Raw genomic sequence first — 18,753 nt, forward strand, 5'->3', positions numbered from 1 at the left:
TACAGGGTTGATAACATTTGACATCCCTGATGATGGTTACCTGACAAAGCTCCTCGGCCACATCCAACATCCCCTGGCGGAAGAAGTGTTCCACCATCACCTCGTTGAGGATCCGCTGGCTGTCGGCCTGCCAGCACCCATCTATCCCCACGCTGCTGATGTCAGAGTCAAAGTTCTGAAAAGCACAAATTAATCATTAACAGGCTGGAAAAACAAATAGCCTCACGTCATTTCTCTTTTATTCTGCAGGATACCTGTGTCTCCGCCCTGATGCTTTCTGCCTGTTACTCACTCGGCCCTCAATTACCTCCTGTTCAAAGTGAAATAAATCCGGCAGCTGCTTCATCATCTCCTGTGTACAGAAAAAATCCTTCAGCTCGCTCTTTCCAAGGCTGAATATTGTCCACTATAAGGAATTATACTGACAAATTACAAGTCTAGCTAGTGAATTAGAAATCTAAGTTAACTGAGTTTTCAGACCATGGTGCATTTTTGAAGGATCTGCAGAAAAGGCTTTTTCCATATGTGAAAACTGAAAATGCATAGAGAACAGAAAACAAAATCGCCTACACTAGAATCAAAATAGTGTTATCAATGCATCACTGTCACTGCAGCACACCAAATTAGAAGTAAAAGCTTTAACTCAAGAATTTTTGACATAGCTGGGGAGGTAGACAATGCTGAAAAAGGAAAATGTCACTTCTCCCCACCCCCAAACGACACTGAAATTCAAATCTCTGAAGACCTCAACATCCCAGCAACAGGATGAGCTTTGAAGATCTGGAAGATCTTTTACACATCTAACACCGTTGATCCCAGTGCTGTGTATTTTTAGGCCAGTGGCCTAAGGACATATTCCAGGAATAAGTAAAAATATTGCCACGGTGACTCTTTAGTAACACTTGGCACTGTGCCTCTTGGCAGCAGGAGAGCAACACTTACTGTAACCCAAGATATAAACCAGGATTTTAACTGCTAACATGTTTTATGATTGGGGCAGACAGGCTAACTTGAATACAAATCCTCACCGATTGCCTAAAACAAACCTCTTGCAGAAGAAACAGTCTAGAAGTCAGCGCATCGCTTGCTGCCTGACCCAACTGCCTCCTAACTCCACTTTATTCCGAGAAGCAGCTTTCAGAAATCAGAAGTTTGGTGAAAATAGCAGCGCTTCAGCCACAGCTCTGTGATGACCAACAGCCCTGAACAACATGGAAACACCAACCTAGCGCAAATGTACATTTCTGCAAAGCAGGCAGAGCGAACACCATGAGGATGCTGTGAGCTGTCTGTCAATCACATTATTATCAGTTCCCTGTCAGGCACCACAGCCTGCGGCTGTTTGCCAATGATACCAAACTGGGAGGAAGAGCTGACACACCAGAGGCTGTGCTGCCATCCAGCGAGACCTGGACAGGCTGGACTGGGCAGAGACACACCTGATGAAGTTCAACAAGGGCAAGTGGAGGATCTTGCACTTGGAGAGGAACAAACACAGGTACCAGTACAGGTTAGCAGGGGATCTGCTGGAAAGCAGCTCTGCAGAGAACGACTTGGGGTTCTGGTTGACAACAGGCTGACCATGAGCCAACAATGTGTTCTTGTGGTCAAGAAGGCCAACAGTATCTGGGGTGCATAAATAAGATTGTGACCAGCAGGTTAAGGGAGGTTGTTCCTCCCCCTCTGCTCTGCCCTGATGAGGCTGCATCTGGAGAACTGTGTCCGGTTCTGGGCTCCCCAGTTTAAGAAGGACAAGTAATTATTGGAGGGAGTCCAGCTGAGAGCTATGAAGATGCTGAGGGGTCTGGAGCACCTTTCTTATGAGGAGAGACTGAGAGAGCTGAGTCTGTTCAGCCTGGAGAAGAGAAGCTGAGAGGGGATCTCATCAATGTTTATAAATATTTCAAGAGTGTCAAGAGGATGGACCAGACTCCTTTCAGTGGTGCCCAACAACAGGATGAGGGGCAACATGCACAGACTGAAACACAGGAGGTTCCATCTGAATATGAGGAGAAACTTCTTGACTTTGAGGTGCCAGGGCCCTGGCCCAGGCTGCCCAGAGAGGTTGTGGAGTCTCCTTCTCTGAGACATTCAAACCCGCCTGGACACATTCCTGTGTGATCTGCTCTGGGGAACCTGCTTTAGCAGGTGGGTTGGACTGGATGATCTCCAGAGGTCCCTTCCAACCCCAGCCAGCCTGTGATTCTGTGAGCTCTGCCAACACAAAGCTGGATATCCAGCTTCAGAACAAATCCAAGCAGGCAATGGGGATTTATGTTAGATTGGCACCATGTATCCCAGGGATGTGACATCGCTGACCTGCAGTAAGAGCCCAAGGAGTCATATGCTTTGTCAAAACACACACCAGAAAACAGGCATTTGCAAAAGCATTCGGAAGCCTACTATTAACCTGTTTCAGAAATTAAATGGAGTTGGAAGGAGAATATTAAGTTAAAAAGCAGTGGAGAACAACATCAAACTTTCAGACCACGGGGTCACTTTTCCATTGCAAAGTCTCTGTCACACACTTACGCCTCACCACATTTTCCTTAGGAGGTATCAAATATCTCACCACAACTCCGATGTCAGCCTCAAAGATTAAAACTGCTGTCTTTGCAGGCTGGCTAGAGAGGACCAGAGTGGCATGTGGTGATCAGGTACAGTACAGTGACCTGCCACAGGGAGGGGACCAGCCCTTCAGAAGCTACCTTACCAACAGTGAGCAATTCCACCTTTTAAACAGCAAGGGAGGAGTTAAAGGGGGCACAGCAGCTTAAATCTGTAAAGCTTCTCCTTCCTCCTTACAGCACTTCAGCTTCACACTGCATCTTCCTTTTATTCACCAACTATCAATTTCCTTCATCAGACACCTCCACATCTCCTTTGATGCTGCTCGGTGTCATCATGAGAAAGGTCCCTCAAACCAACGATATAACCTGAGGGAATGTCAGGAAGATGTGCCAGGGGATGTTTAGGTTGGACATGAGGAAGAGGTTCTTCACCCAGAGGTGCTGGACACTGAACAGGCTCCCCAGGGAGGTGTCACAGCCCCAAGCCTGACAGTGTTCAAGAAGAGACTGGACAACACCCTCAGACACACGGTGTGAACTGTGGGGTTGTCACATGCAGGGACAGGAGCTGGACTGGATGATCCTTGTGGGTCCCTTCCAACTCAGGACAGTCTGTGATTCTGTGATTCTCACCCCTGCACGCGTGGCTTCAAAACCACCATTCCCTTCAGGTCTCGCAGCAAACCTTCAGGACAACAACCACCTCAGGCCAGCAAATTATGTCTTCCATTTCTCGGAGATGGTGGAACAAGATGAGTATTTAAGTTATTGCCATTGATTGCAATCTCACATTTAACATTTTCACTTGGTTGTCTTAACCTGAAAGCACCTTGTCATGCTGCTCATCTTTAAGCTCTACCCTGAAAAAAAATTAAGGATTTTGAAGACTAAATAATACTGTTCTTATTTGTGCCAACTCTCTGAAGCCTTTAAGGTTCAACACCATCGCCAATTCTGGTACCAGTGTCCAAACACCACCAGCAGGTCACATAAATCCATCAACAATGCATTAGAGAAACACCAGGGGCAGCAAAAAGAACACACAAGTTTGCTTTTGTTATTAGTCTCATACTCTGGTATGGGGATCATCAGTGATCTAAAAATGTTCTTCATGCAATTTCAGGTCCTATCAAACACAGAACCCTGTAAGAAGAAGTTGTATTCTTCTGGGCAGCTGCCAACCATTAGAGCTGGATTGATGCCCTAAACATCTCACATCCTTCTCATTGCTTGAGGGCAGAGCCACTTACCTCAGTTCCTTCGCAAAATCCACATTTTGTCCTGAAACAACAAACCTATGAGCCTTCAGAACCTTTTCAAAACCCCATCATAAATTAATTTCTTTTAAATCCCATAAAAGATGGTAACGATGAGTCATATTAACAGAGATGTGCAGAAGATTCAAATCACATCATACAACCTGACGACCTCATATTTTTTGACTCCCCCTGATCCATTCTCCAATCAAGCCAGTCTTGACCAGGTTCTCATTTCAATAACTATTTTTTAAGACAAACAAACAAAACAAAACATTTCTAAGGTCTCTATTATACGTGGGATTCTACAGCTCTGCCTCCTCTGGGTCCTGAGGATCCAAGGACTCACTGCACATATTCCAGTGAGTGATTGTCACATGCCAGAACAAATTACTGTTTGCCTTTGGTTTACATATTTCATACCCGTCGCGCATTCCTCATCTGCTGGTGACTACACATCTCACTTTTGTTTTCTAAATGCTAACAGCTGATAGCACGTGGGCTGTAATAAGATTTCAAAAGTTGAAATAAATCCCCTAAGTTACAAACTCCATAAAGGTCATTTTCTGCTTTTCAGATTTTAAGGTTAGAAGAGTGTCAGTTAATATTCCTGAGAAATAAGTCTGGTTTTTTTAAGAGCCTAATTACTAAGCCTAGGGCTAAAATGCAGACTACTATGTGCTAAATATACCAATGATACAATGCAAAGTACATCACTGATAACTGCTGAAATGTGAGAAGGGCTTCAATGCACACACACACACAAGATGGACCATTTTAACATGAAGAAGGATGATGATTAAGGCCAATTTTGTTCCTCAGTTGAGATTACTTTGTGCATTCCTTCCTTATTCCGAATTCTGACTCAAAATACAATCAGAACATATTTGGTTACTTTCTCTGTTCAGTTTGTCGGTTCACAAGGTAAAGCTCAACTTTGATTTACCCAGCCCCATTCTTCACAACAGCATAACTCAATTATGTTCAGTAACGGCTTTCAGTTTGTCTGTACACAAGTTTTAACGTGAAACAAACACTAAATTAGGTACAAGTTTGCTTTCCCAAAACAAAGATTGGATCAAAGTGTTGGTCCTTTAAAAACAGGCCTAAAATTCAGTGAAAAAATAGACGAAGCTACCATTTGCTCCACTTACTTTCCTCAACGAAGGCATTTAGCCAGATTGCTGCTAGAAGGAAAACATTTACTAGCCCCACCAAAACAGCTTTGAGATGAATTCAAATCATTCCAGAAGAGTGATTGATTTACAGGGAGACTGATGAGTGAGCCACCCGGGAACAACCTGCTGAACAGTGACAGGACGAGTTCTGGAAGCAGAGCAAATGATGGTACAACAAAGACAAAACTGGATGCAAACACTTCCTTTCAAAGGAGAAAATGCTCTATGGAAGAAAGGTGAAGCCCTCACGGTTCAGGAGCACGCTATCCATGTAGAACTACCATGAAAAAAGTCCATCTTGTCACATAAACTTTGCTAACTAAAAAGCAACACACAAAGTGTTGGCATTTCAGACTTTAAAACGGTTCCTATTTGACACCAAATTCGAACTTCATTTTTCGAATGCTCAGGAGCTTCTGTTCTCAGAGTGAACTCTGCAGGCGCACAAATCTGGGTCCCATCTGAGTTCACAAGCGATGATTACAGTAAATTAAAAACCAACCAGACTAAACTTTACACACAGGTGTAACCCTGGCTCAACACTGGCAAAAAAGAAATTGAACCTGAAAGTTGCTACAAGCAGATAATCCAGCAAGTTCTTTTAAAGGCCAAGCTTGTTAGTAGGAGGTTTGTTGATTCTACCTGTAACAACAGCTGTCACTTGGATGCACAACACACAACCAGTACCAACACCAGCACGTTTCCCAGTCTCGAACCAAGCAATAAGTTCCATTTATCTGTGCCTGAGCATCTGGAGATGTTAAACTGACTATAAAATAAATGAGGAGAAATGCTGGAATGAGGATTTACATGCGACAGAAACAAAATACAAGTCTCACGAATCAAGGCGAGGGTTCTGCTGCTTTAAATTCGGACAAACATTTTTATTTAGGAAGCACTAGTATTTTGCCCAGAATGTGTTGAGAATCAATTCACTACATCAATGACACTTAATTACTTCTATTGGTTTAAGCTTAAGTATATTATGGGGAAGGAATGTGGGAAGGGCCATTTCAATAGGACTTTGCTGGCAGGTTTCAAACATTTTCCAGCAGCACAAGGAAAACACATTAAGAACATATAGATTTCCTTCAGATGTCACTGTCCAGGGAAGCATTAAATTCCACCTGGATTTAAACATTATATATATTCATCTGACAAACAGGCCAAGACTTCAGGGTACAAAGTAATTCCCTTATGATACTACAGGCAGGGAAAACTACTGAAATTCAAACTACTTGCATTTAAAAAGTCCAACAAGCTTCATATTTAAGCAGACAATCCCAACTGATGCTCTGATCCTTCATGACAAGCAGAACTGGGGACTCACGCAGTTCCCACCGCTTCTAGTCTTTGGCTGCACACACAGCTATCCTTTTTCAAATAAAAACAGGAGATAAAACAGTAAGACAGAAAAAACACTGGAAAAACTACGCACATGACAACTGAAACAGCTATTTGGAAATCAGACTGAAGTTTAAACTTTATTAAGCTTGCAAGTGTTGTTTTCTTTGGCTTTAAGAAATTCTTTCAACAATTGCCATTGAATATTTACACCCTTTATACATTACCTAGGGCTGTTCTACCTCAGAGTATTTAAATGAAGAAGGTCCAGCCAAACCTGAAAGCTTATTTGTCCAAAGTCCACTCACTACAGCAGAATAGGAAAGTTTCAAACTTAGGACAAGATTACATAGACTTATTTCAGGCTTCAAGCCAGTAATAAGGATGGAATTTTACTCTAGTTAATTGGTTTAGATACAGCAGCGAGGATCAGAGACAGATGCATCCTTAAGCTTTGGATAACGGTGACGCTTGGATTAAAGCGTTTAGTACGAAGTTTGAGATCCCCATGCTGGGCAGGCACAGATAGATGCAAAAAATTGAACAGTTGTACAGATATCCTGCCCAAAAATGCAGCATTATGTACTTTGTCTCTTCATCACACTACTGTTAAATTATGCTTTAACAGATTATCCTTACTAAGGAAGTTTAAATGAGATTCCCAAAGGAAGAATGAGTATTCTGGAAGGCTGCAAATGCCTTTGGCCAAATAAAGAGACTTGTTTACCAGTGTCTTCCTTAGTAAGAGAATAAAATACATCTCAAACCAACCATTTAGGCCTTATCAACATAAGCATGTTCTGATATAAAACTATCACTTAATAATGTCCAAAATAACGAGTCCCAGACTCCTTACATACAGAACTACTTTATATGAAAGAACACACAGTCGGAGAAAAGCATGACCTGAAAGTACACATACACCACCACGTACTGCAAAAAAGAGTCTTAGCATCATTTCAAAAACATTGTTAATATCTACCTACAAAAACACCTTCAGATCCCAGTTATTCTTAAACTTGGAATTCATATATGAATGTCTCATATGCAAAGCTTTGAAGATAAGCTGCCCTACCTTATTATTTGGTACAGCATGGACACAGATACTGTGAGAAGCTGAATCTACTCACATTAAGAACACCAAGTGTTATAAAATTAAGCCCTAAGAACTGACAACACATCTGAAACACATAAAGTGTCTTCCTCAAAAAAATAATCTGGTTTTATACCGCCTTCTAAAACAAAACACCACTTTTGCGGTATTTGTTACTGACGATTAACTAGAAATGCAATATATGTGTATTAAAACCAGTATTTCTGATTGAGACACATATTGGAACAAATATTTTGTTAAGCTCATATAACACACATTATTACTAAGTCTAGTAATATCTATAGGGCATGTTCTCTTGGAAATTAAGATATTTGAGCTGCCCCAGAAGGAATATTCTGTGCACAAGTCTGGAAAGCAAATACTGTACAACCCACCACCTTGCCTCTACCCCAACCCTGTGCTTCTGTAGCTGACAGGAAGACTTAATTAAGATTAATTGTAGTATAAATCCAAATTTTGTAAGAGTACACATCACAGAATATATGTAACATAAATATAAATGAAACCACAGTATAAATACCTTATCAATGGCTTTTCCAACTCGGGATACACTGCTGTGAATGTCTTTATGATCCGAGGCCAGTTTTTGAACTGTGTCCTTTATTCTTTTACAACACTGTGTCATAACGAGTGAGATTGTCCCCGACAAGTCTCCATCTTGATCTAGACAAAATGAAAGGAAAATTATTAACTTTGGTACAAGCAATAACATCAAATCTCTTAATGTGCACAATACATAAAGAGAAGAAATCTTATTAAAAGAAGGAAACGCAAACTAGAGAGTATTTGCAAAGCAAGATCAGCTTAAATGAACTAAAATGTACAGGGCATAGCTCACCCATGGAATTATGAATCCAGTCAAGTGCACTGGAACAGTTTAAAAAAATAATGCAACAGTTTTAAAACTTAATATCAAGTTCTCATACGTCTCAGTCACAGCAGATTAATAAACACATCTCAAAGAACCACCCCAACCACAAATCTCACAGGATATAACGGGAAGCTACTGAACCTACTAAAGGATCAGTTTTGTTCTAGACAGTTCCCTAACGACACCCCAAAACATCAGGTTTAACTTCAACAAAGTGCAAGCAAAATTTGCATTAATGAGGACCCGATTCACTCTTGCCCCACAATATCCACTTATATCAGACCCTGTTTGCATATGAGCTGTGTGAAACTTTTGCTTTTCAACTTGTGGAAGTGGTTCAGTCAAGCTGTGTCCAATTTTCCTTGATGGACAAGAAACAGCTCCTAAAGGACTGTGAACATCAGATCCGCTTTTTCTTGTTATAAAATCTATCCTCTAGAAACCGTGACATTTTTAAACTGATGTCCAACCAACAAGTTCAATGCTGTATGATCCATTCTGTGGACAAAATAATAAATATGAAAGGTTTACAAGCCCCTGACCACACCATCGCACTTAATAGTTTACACCCTTTGTACTTCAACTCAAACATCACTCAGCAGCTTTAGCTGGGGAAAAATATAAAGATGAAAACAAACTAAGAATTCTTTTGTGCTTCACTCCTTTCTCCCAGTTTTTGATTTCGAAATATAAGGACAATCTGTTTTCCAGGCTCACCTCTGAAGGTCCCTCCTTCCTCAAAGTTCACGGGAAGGCTCATTGAAGCAGCAGAGCAGCCCACAAAGGCTCCCCTAACATTCCAGATCCTTAATGTGAAAGAATTCAATCCCTAAAATATGTCTTTAGAAGGTTTTCAAAGCAACTATATTTTCCATAAAGTTTGCTCCTTTCTCATTTTGTATTTTAACACATTTTTGGTTTCGGCAGCACTTCAGAGCCCAGTTTCAGGTGTTTCACAGGAGAGCACAACACAGGAGCGGAAGCACAGGAACAAACTGTAATTCCTACACCTCTGAGGAGAGCAAAGGGAATCCAGAAAAGAGCTGTAATCACAGGGAGCAGGTAATAGTTTACCAGCTGGTTGTTCTAGATACTTCACACATCCCAACTCCCAGCCCTGCTGCTGCCACCAGCAGCAACAACAACCTGTTGTTCCACACGGAAACTCGTCTCCAGAAAAGCAAATAGCCCCTGTTCACCCCCACGAGCCCCAGCTGAGGAAGCTTTAATAGCGTGTTTGCAACGGCCATCACTGTTTCTCCCTCCGGTCCCATGAAGCCGATATCGACCTCCCAGGCGAACAGGGTTCTATAGTTTTCCAAGTGAATGAGTGAGGAGTGACAGGACTGAAGCCTCTTCAGTGAACACTCGCTAATTCGACTCTATGCATCCTAAAATAAAAACTAACATTTCGCTCAGCTGTCACATAAAGTTTGCCACCTAAACTTATTTCAAAAATAACCATTATTTCCTGGTTGCTATTTACTTTTTGTGATAGACACATATTAAAACAAACAAACAAGAAAACAAAACACACATACGAAGGTTCTTAAATAACTCTCTCATGACTTTTGCCAAAATGATCAAAGATTATGCAGCAACCAAATTTAAATACTCCTTCCAAAGTAAACAGAGAGGTTAAAGTGCACTCTCTTCATAGCCATTTTTTGCAAGAAAAGCCATTAAGCTAAAACCCAAACAACTTACACGGGTAATTGTTTTTACCCCAAGTAAATAAGTGAATTACTGGCCCCAAACACTTACTGCAGCAGAAACCAAGCAGAGCAAAGCGATGAAAATGCCTTCACAGGAGAAGCCATCAGAGAAAGGATCCCCCCCGCAACCATCTCTTCCACCTTTAATTAAAGGATGAGCTGCTTCTAATAATCAGCAGCAGAAAACCTGCAGCCAGTCGTGCTAGTTATTCAGTGTTCACAGAACACTAGAGACCAACAGCTTTTCTATGTGTTGTGTGAGGACAGCCAAATTAAGAAAAAAAATACATTAGAGAACAGACGCAAGGCACAGAGTAGAGTCCAAAGCCACATTTACTCAACCAGACACATTTATACCACCCAAGAATACATAATCCTGCTTTGGCTGCTCCAGGAGGTGAAATATATTAGGGGGTGAGAACAGAAAACCAAACTTTTCCTCCTATTCACAAGCCTTAGCACAGGGCTGGTCTGTACTTAGGCTTTTAGGCTAAGCTGTACTTAGGCTCAAGAAATTTTAGGAGAGTGTACAAATGGGGAAAAGAAAACCAGTTTAAGGGTTGAAGCAGCTTCTAGCATTTACTTTTCTCCACCCACTTCCTTTTTGTCTCCACTGCCTATTTAAGGGCTTTTCACAAGATCTTTGCTCTCCAATCTTCTCCTACAGCATTGATTTCTTCTTCAGCAGTGAGGGTTTTCTTTTCCTTTATCCTTTTACATTATATACACAAGCATGTTTATTCAGTTCAGACCCCTGAGTTACAGAGCTCCACGTTAACAAGTCTGGCTGCTTCCACTTCCATCAACTTTCAAAGATACTCAGGATACAGTATAGAAAAGTTCCAAACACCTGCTCTTACTAGAAAGTTATAAGTACCATGTTGAAGAAAAAAATAAGAATTTCACGACCTATGAAGCCAGCTTACCCTCAGATGCCAAAACTGAACACAGTCCTCACGTGTTTGAGATGCACTAATAACATATTGGCTTCATTCTGGAGTAGTTTCTAAAAGAAAGCTCAATTTGGGATGCACTTTGGTGGCACCGCATCACCACTTACTTGGTAAGTAATGAGAATATGTCCAGGGCCTTCACAGGACAGCCCCAAAAACTCTAAATCCAAATCTGGATAGAAAATCCAATGAGGACCCTGAAGGAACTGCACAGTGGAACCTTTTAATTTTATTGCAAAGAGAGTAAAAGCTCTGGACCTGCAAGATCTGTCTCCCAGACAAATCTTTACAGCCCCACAGAGTCCTTTGAAGACCAATAGAAGCATAAGGGTGATGCCACACAGCTTTGCAGGCAAAGGCAACATCTGTTTGTGAAGACACGCATTTTATCAACTGTCTTGAATGCACAAGCCCATATTGCTTCCAACAGCACAAAATACATTTATTGAAACACAGATCAAAACAACACCAAAACGGCCAAATGTTATTTCACCCCAAGTAAATGCCTCAGAGTTCTGTGTTTGCTCTCTATGGAAATTACCGTGTACACGCAGCAGCTCTAATATACTCGTGTTTACGTTCCTGGAATTATATGCACTTGTAAGCGAGCTTTGCACCTGTATTTGTACAACACTACAGCAAACACATTTTTTCTCTGAAACAAACAAATGCAGTTTCCACAAACGCACAGTTTGGCCTCAGGAGCCGGCAAGTTCCCACTTTCAGTCCCTGAGCCGTCCCTCCCTGCGTGGCCTTGGGTAAATCCCTTCAGCTGTCTCATCGTCCCCTCCCACCCTGTCAACAAACACCACATCACCTCCATCCCGGCGGTTTCGCAAGGTTTAAATGTCTCGTGTTTACAGTGCTGTGAAACATAGGCAGGACTCAGAAGCCTGTGTTTACCTGCTGCTGAAGGGTGGCTTTACCCTCAACACTTCCAAACCCACCCACAGCAAAAGAAAACAACTCAGGGGCTTAAGTGGGAAAAAAGAGGAAAATAAATAAGAGGGGCGAAATAAGAAAACAGGGCAGCCCTGCTGTTTGTTTCTCCTGGGGGTGTCTAACCCCACTGTCACTCAACATAAAGGCTGTAACACAACACAGAATCATTTCAGTTGGAAGAGACACTCAGGATCATCGAGTTCAGCCATAACCGGACTCTGGCACTAAACCACGTCCCTAAGAACCTCAACTAAAAGCCTTTTAAACCCCTCCAGGGACGGTGACTCCACCACCTCCCTGGGCAGCCTGTTCCAATGCCTGACAACCCCTTCCATGAAGAAATGTTTCCCAATATCCCATCTAAACCTCCCCTGGTGCAACTTGAGACTATTTGCTCTCGTCCTATGACTTACTACTTGGGAGAAGAGACCAACATAAAGGCTGTAACTTCAACCTAAAGGCTGTAACTTCAACCTAAAGGCTGTAACTTCAATCTAAAGGCTGTAACTTCAACCTAAAGGCTGTAACTTCAACCTAAAGTCCTTCTGGAGCGGGTCACACTCCTCAGCAATGCACAGAGGGCAGGGGAGGCCCGAGATCTCTTCCCACCTTTAACTTTTCCCTGTCAGAAACACAAACAAAGCTCCAAGCAGGGTGTGAGGGAAGCAGAGCCCCAGCTCAGCCCCCCAAGCAGAGGGACCCTCCCGGATCCACCACAGCAGGGCTGGAAGGGGAGGTCTCCTCAGAGGGGACCCCCAGCCCACAAAGGTCCAAAGTTTTGGGCCTTTTAACCCCGGAGGAAGGAGCCGGCCCCCCGGGGAGGGGTAGGGGGGATCGGGGGGTCTCCACGTACTCTCTGTCTGGAGGATCTCCCGGCGCAGCCCCCCCGCGTACTGGATCAGCTCCTCCAGGCTGCGCTCGCAGAGCTGCCCGTAGCCCGAGAACTTCTGCAGCACCTTCTCCAGCTCCCGCTCCACCGTCACGCACTGGTCCATAGCGGCCGGCACCGGGCCGCGCTCCTCGTCCTCCACCTCTTCCTCCGCCACCGGGCCCCCCTCTCTGCCCGGGCCCCCCTCTCCGCGCTCCGCCAGCACCGTCCCGCCGGCGCGGCCCAGCCCGGCCCGGCCCGAGCGCCGCTCGCCCCCAACTTCCCCGGCTCCTCAGGCTGACGGCAGTTGTGCGCAGGCAGCACCGCGGCCAGCTGGGGACCTCAGAAGCGCTCGGGACAGGCGGCGTAGGGGACACCTTAGCCAAGGACCTCACGGCAGCCCGCGAAGGGAGGGGCAGTGATTATTAGTCAGGCAGCGCAGCGGACAGCCCTCGCCTACCGGTGGGCGGGTTATTTCTACCGGTTCCCTGCTGTCCCGGGGTGGCGGCGGCGGCGGCCCCGGGTAGCGTTGGGCTTTTCGGTTCAGTGGCCCATAGGGCCTGCGGTAAGGAGATCAGCTTGGGCAGGGGATATTGATGTGTTGCGGCTCAGGCAAGAAGGTAGGCAGCTAAGGGACGGGGGCCTGCGAGGGGGCGCTGTTGCCATGGCGACGTGGAGGCGCCGGGTCGGGTCGGGCCTGGCAGCTCCCGGGCTGCCCCAGCGCCGCTGCAGGCGCCGGGGCGGCTCCTCTTGCGGTGGGGAGAGTGCGGTGGGCGGGTGTGAGCGCTGAGGTAAAACCCCCGGCGGCGGGAAGGGGCCGCGGGGGCTCAGCGCTGGGGCACCTGAGGTGGAGCGGAGCTCGCTGCCGGTTGGGCAGTGAGGAACGCATCTCACAGCCTCCTCAAACATGTCACAAGTACATACCGAAGAGTGACTTTAAACACAGTCAGGGCTGCGTTAAGAAGCCTGGTGTGCCGGAAACAGAACATTTAGCCTGTCGTTAGGCTGTTAACGTGGTTGATAAACTTCCTCTTGAGTTTTGTGTTGACTTACAGACTGGAGTCATTGGTGGGCTACAAAGATGATGAGGACTCTGAAGCATCTTTCTTATGAGGAGAGACTGAGAGAGCTGGGTCTGTTCAGCCTGGAGAAGAGAAGCTGAGAGGAGATCTCATCAATGTTTATAAATATCTCTAGGGTGGGTGTCAAGAGGATGGACCAGACTGCTTTCAGTGGTGCCCAACAACAGGATGAGGGGCAATGGGCACAGACTGAAACACAGGAGGTTCCATCTGAATATGAGGAGAAACTTCTTTACTCTGAGGTGCCAGAGCCCTGGAACAGGCTGCCCAGAGAGGCTGTGGAGTCTCCTTCTCTGGAGACATTCAAACCCGCCTGGACACATTCCTGTGTGATCTGCTCTGGTGAACCTGCTTTAGCAGGTGGGTTGGACTGGATGATCTCCAGAGGTCCCTTCAACCCCAACCAGTCTGGGATTCTGTGATCTGACTGGCAAATGTCTTGTAAAAGTGTACTTGAAATAAATGCCTCAGTTTGAGTACCACTTGCTTAACATACTCACTTCAATATTTGGAAGCAGCAGCACAAGCATGAGCTTGCGTTTTCCATAGCACAGTACAAGCAAAGCTCCTAATAAACGTCGACAAAGTTGACTGCAAACCAGCGTTTGGTCTGAGTCTGGGACCACGTTGTTTCATCTGTGCCCATACTGCTGGGACAGGACAAGAAAACAGAGAAATCTGTATTCTCATAAGAATACACGACATGCAGCTGCTCACAAGTCACGGTCATTCTGTCAGATTTAGGCCCAAACTGCTTCTTGCTCTTTATGTAATCATATATGAAGTTTAAAGACATGCAAATACCATCTTATGTCATAAGCACACTGTTTTAGCTTGTTATGTTCTTTGCCGCTGTGGTCCCCTCTGTCATCTCTCAGCACATTCAGGCAAGGTCTCCTGATTTTTTGGGGGAGTCATTAAACAAGAGTTTAATCTGCTCCAAGGATAAACAAATAGTTTTTCACTGTTACCAAAACAAACAAACAACAAAAACACAAAACAAAACAACAACACTGCCTAGCAAAAACGTGTCTTATATTTCCAGCTTTAAGTAATTTATCCTACTCCTGTAGGTTTTTTTGGCTTTGGCTGATGTACATTTCTGTGCTGTTGACTGCTCCATGTTCATAGGGAAAGAAAATTGCCACAGGAGAGGAAGGGGTGAGTATCAAGTACAACTGCGGACTGTGTACAGCCCAGAGCAACCTGCTCGGGCGCCACAGCTGACCCTGCGCTGAGCAGGAGGTTGGACTTTATAACCTCCTGCAGTCCCGTCCAACCTGAATTAGTGTGTGCGTCACTACTGGGTCACACTGGGATTGCCTCACCCAAACAGCCAGTGCGTTAGCTGAGGTGTCAAATACTGAACATTCTATTGCAGAATAACATGTATATATTAAATCTATTTCAGCTTGGCTGCTCGTAGACAGCAGGAAACATCCTCTGATTTAAAACTCCTCTACATGTAACAAAATAGTATCTGGGCTGCTGTTGTCTTGCTTAGAGATCCTCATACAGGCTTGTTGGTTTACTTAATAAATATCAGATAATGACAGGTAGTCACGGTTTCATATCGCACATAAAAATGTGTTGAGATGCACCTGTGCTGCTTTAAAAGTACATCAAGAGCCTCTGTGTTAGTGAACTCCTAACAATGGTATTTACAGAGCTGGCTGACTCTTAGGAAGTGGGTGTTTCAGGTAGTTTAAATATTAGTTTGCTGAAATTTATCTTGACGTATGGCAACATTAAGACTGTCCAAAAAAAAGAGTATGATAATATTTGGAGGTGTTAAGGGATGGAGTTAAGATTTTCAGTACTTTTATTAATGTTCCCCATAGAAGTCTGGAAAGTGGATTATTGTCCGTATTGCCAGGCTGCGCAGCCAGCAACCGCTCGTCAGAGAGGATGGGGGAGGAGAGGGAATCCTTGTCGTTTATCAACGGGCAGCAGAGGCTTCAGCTTTGGCTGTCGGACAAGAAAAGATGGTTGTCCCAGTTCTGAAGATTTCGTCTCATTCTCTCGTAAATCAGAGTAAAATATTTTTACTGCCAAAATTGTTTAAAAGCAGATCCCTGCTTTGGGTTTTTGGTTAAAAGCAGAATTTATATTCTTCATTCTCTTCACATTTGTAATATTTGCTCTATGAGCACAGGACTGACTGGCTGATGTCTGTTTAATGTTGTTAATTTGGTGGAGTTAACCCTGGGGTCTTTAAAAATGTCAGCGTGTTGTCTTTGTCTTCAGCCCAAATGAATTTTAATTCACTGTTAAGATATTTAAATTTTCCAGATAATTAAAACTCCTTGAAAAATGGTTTGCAGGTGACACGTCACAGACATTCTGAGTTGTAAGTGGAACGCAGCAAATGCAACTGTATCTAGAAAATACAACAATTTCCAGTGTTCTCAGGGATGTAAAGGTGGGAAGGAAGAGAAGGACCAGAGGGCCTGGGAGAGGAACTGAATGGGTTTTGGTTTTCTCTGCCAGGCTTTTGGACAACTCATCACCTGCAGTTCTTGGCCGTACCCATCCCTGCTCTTTACACGCAGCTCTGCCCCATCCCACCTCATTGCCTGGGACCTTCTGTGTTGGTTGCTGCTTCGCTTTTGGTTGTTGTGAGGGGTTTCGAGTAGTGGTTTGGAACATCTTTTTCGCTTTCCTGAAATGACCCCAGGGTTTTGAGTTTTGGCAGTTCATTAGCTCCGTCTCTGCAGGGGCCTCATCATCAGTTACCACTGGGGAATGTTAAGAATTGATTTAACTCAGCCCGTGAGCATTAGGAAATGACATGTCGGTGACAGCCTCCCCAGTGGTTGGTGTTGCAAATAGTTTAGCTGTGAGCATAGAGTTGTAGTTGTTGCTGGGTGCTTTCCTGCTGGAGGGCATCTCTGAATGAGCTACAGGGGAGAAACACAGGGACTGGGGTGAGAGGGGTCTGTGGTGCTCATTAAAAACAAACCAACCCCCCAAAAAAAGGCAACGTGTCTTCTAACTGAAGTTCAATACACAAGGTTCCTTTTCAAACACGCCATCTCTTCCTCCCACCTATCACTTCACATACGCTCAGGCTGCTCACTTGAAACAAAAGATAGAGAAATCAGGCAACTTCTCAGATGTGTGACAAAAGAAACGAGCCTTTCACGAAGCTTTTGCAGAAGAACTGTGTTCGTGGGGTGTGTTTCCAGGGCGAGCCTGCCTCCGGCCCTCCTGGCAGGGGACGCCAAGTGTGTGTTTTACTGAACAACCCTGGCTCTGCCAGCTCCAATAACAAAACCACTCTCTTGTTTTTTTGCCAGGGGGAAAGGATTCGTCTTCTTGATGCTTTGCCACTTTCTCATTAGGGAGATGGGCCCTGGCTCTGTGGAAGGAGGAATTTACCAAACCGCAGCAGCGCTTGAGCCCGGCCTCCCGCCAGCTCCTTCGCTGGGCTGTGCCTCGGGTCCAGTCTGGCCCAGCTGGGCCTCCCACCCCAGGCTCGCTCCAAATCCCTTTGTATTCAATCAGGCAGCATCAGCACAGCTGGGGGTTGCTGTCCACCTCTCATCTTTATCACATAAAAATTATGGATAAAGGTTTATATGACTCCCAGTGTGAAGCACGACATTAACCAGCCCATGAGGGCTTCGCTTGTGAGCAGCTACTTCTGCAGTCCCTCCACTCTTGCTCTTTCAAGAAACAAAATAAGCCCATTGCTGAAGAAAACAGTGTCATGATTTTTCCTTTCAAAGGGGTCATGGTGGCTGTGTGACAAAACGAGCTGAACCTGGGTGGTTTTGGTTTGGTTTTGAGCTTTGTTTTTGTTGTTGTGTTTGTTTGTTTCCTTTCTAAATCACACCAGCACACTGAGAACCCTGTAAATGTGTTTTAAAGGCTCGGAGGAGTACAGGGGTTGAAATGCTTTCTACAGGTCAATACTAATGTGTCTTTTTGAAATTCAATAGTACAGAATTACTTAAGCGTGTACACGCTGGGGGGCTGTCAAGTGTTTTTAAAATTAAGCTGTGCTATTTTTGTGTTCATCTGTATGAGATGGCAATTTTCATGCAAATTATGGATTCCTAAAATAACTGAACATACAAAAGAAATGTTGCGTTTCCTTCGGAGAAGGGCCCTGTCTCGAAGATGAAGCTTGATTTTAGTACATCTTTTGTAGCAGATTAAATCACATCTTTGCAGCCTAACAATTCTTGTGTAGCCCAGGATGATTATTTGTGGATCCACTGAAATGAGGATCCCCACTGCGCTCCAGATGATTCCAACTGGGAGAACAGCCCCAATTTAAACCTTTTTCTGAAGTCACGGTGCTGCTCACCGGTTGCTTTTTACTGTTGGTTCAGCACGACAAGCTCCAAGTGCCAACGCAAAGCCTCCGAATCTCAATTTCCCCCCGTACTGAGGGCTTTCACTTTACTATTTGCTTGAGCGGCGGCTAAACGGAGGAGCGGGGGGATTACATTTTACCTCCCCGTCCGCTGCGCCCTTTAAACCGCCTTAAAACTGTGCAAACACATCGACTCCATCCCAGCTGTGTAAATATTTTTCTTCTCGTCAGAAATGTTTGGATCGCCCCGAAAACTGATATTCAATGTTTATATATATATATATATATATGTGTAAAAAAAAAAAAAAAATATATATATATATATATATATATTTTGCAACAAGCGCAGCCGCCGGGTCCAAAGCCGATGCCGGGGACGCCACCACCACCCCAGCCCGGTGCCCCCGGGTCGGGCCGAGGTGCTGAATCACCGGGTGGGCGGTTTGGGGGGGACACACAGCACCGGGTCCCCCCGCTCCGCCCCGCCCCGCCCCGGCCTCACGTCACTTGTTATGTCTCCGCCGGCGGCCGCGGCT

The 18,753-nt window shown here is 44.7% G+C and overlaps 1 protein-coding gene across 2 annotated transcripts in view; it reads right to left on the reverse strand.

The window, feature by feature from the left end:
• RMND5A (required for meiotic nuclear division 5 homolog A) overlaps positions 1-13,157 on the reverse strand; it is a 28,307-nt gene extending 15,150 nt beyond the window's left edge. For both annotated transcript variants that reach the window (XM_005509952.3, XM_005509951.2), the window contains exons 1-3: positions 12,797-13,157; positions 7,983-8,125; positions 41-175 (exon numbers count right to left, since the gene is read on the reverse strand). In XM_005509952.3, coding sequence (XP_005510009.1) covers positions 41-175; positions 7,983-8,125; positions 12,797-12,938 — 420 coding nt within the window. In that variant the 5' untranslated portion in view covers positions 12,939-13,157. The remainder of the gene's footprint in view (positions 1-40; positions 176-7,982; positions 8,126-12,796) is intronic.
• Positions 13,158-18,753: the final 5,596 nt, after the last annotated feature.

This window comes from Columba livia, chromosome 4, assembly GCF_036013475.1.
Source record: "Columba livia isolate bColLiv1 breed racing homer chromosome 4, bColLiv1.pat.W.v2, whole genome shotgun sequence".
NCBI classification, from domain to species: Eukaryota; Metazoa; Chordata; class Aves; order Columbiformes; family Columbidae; genus Columba; species Columba livia.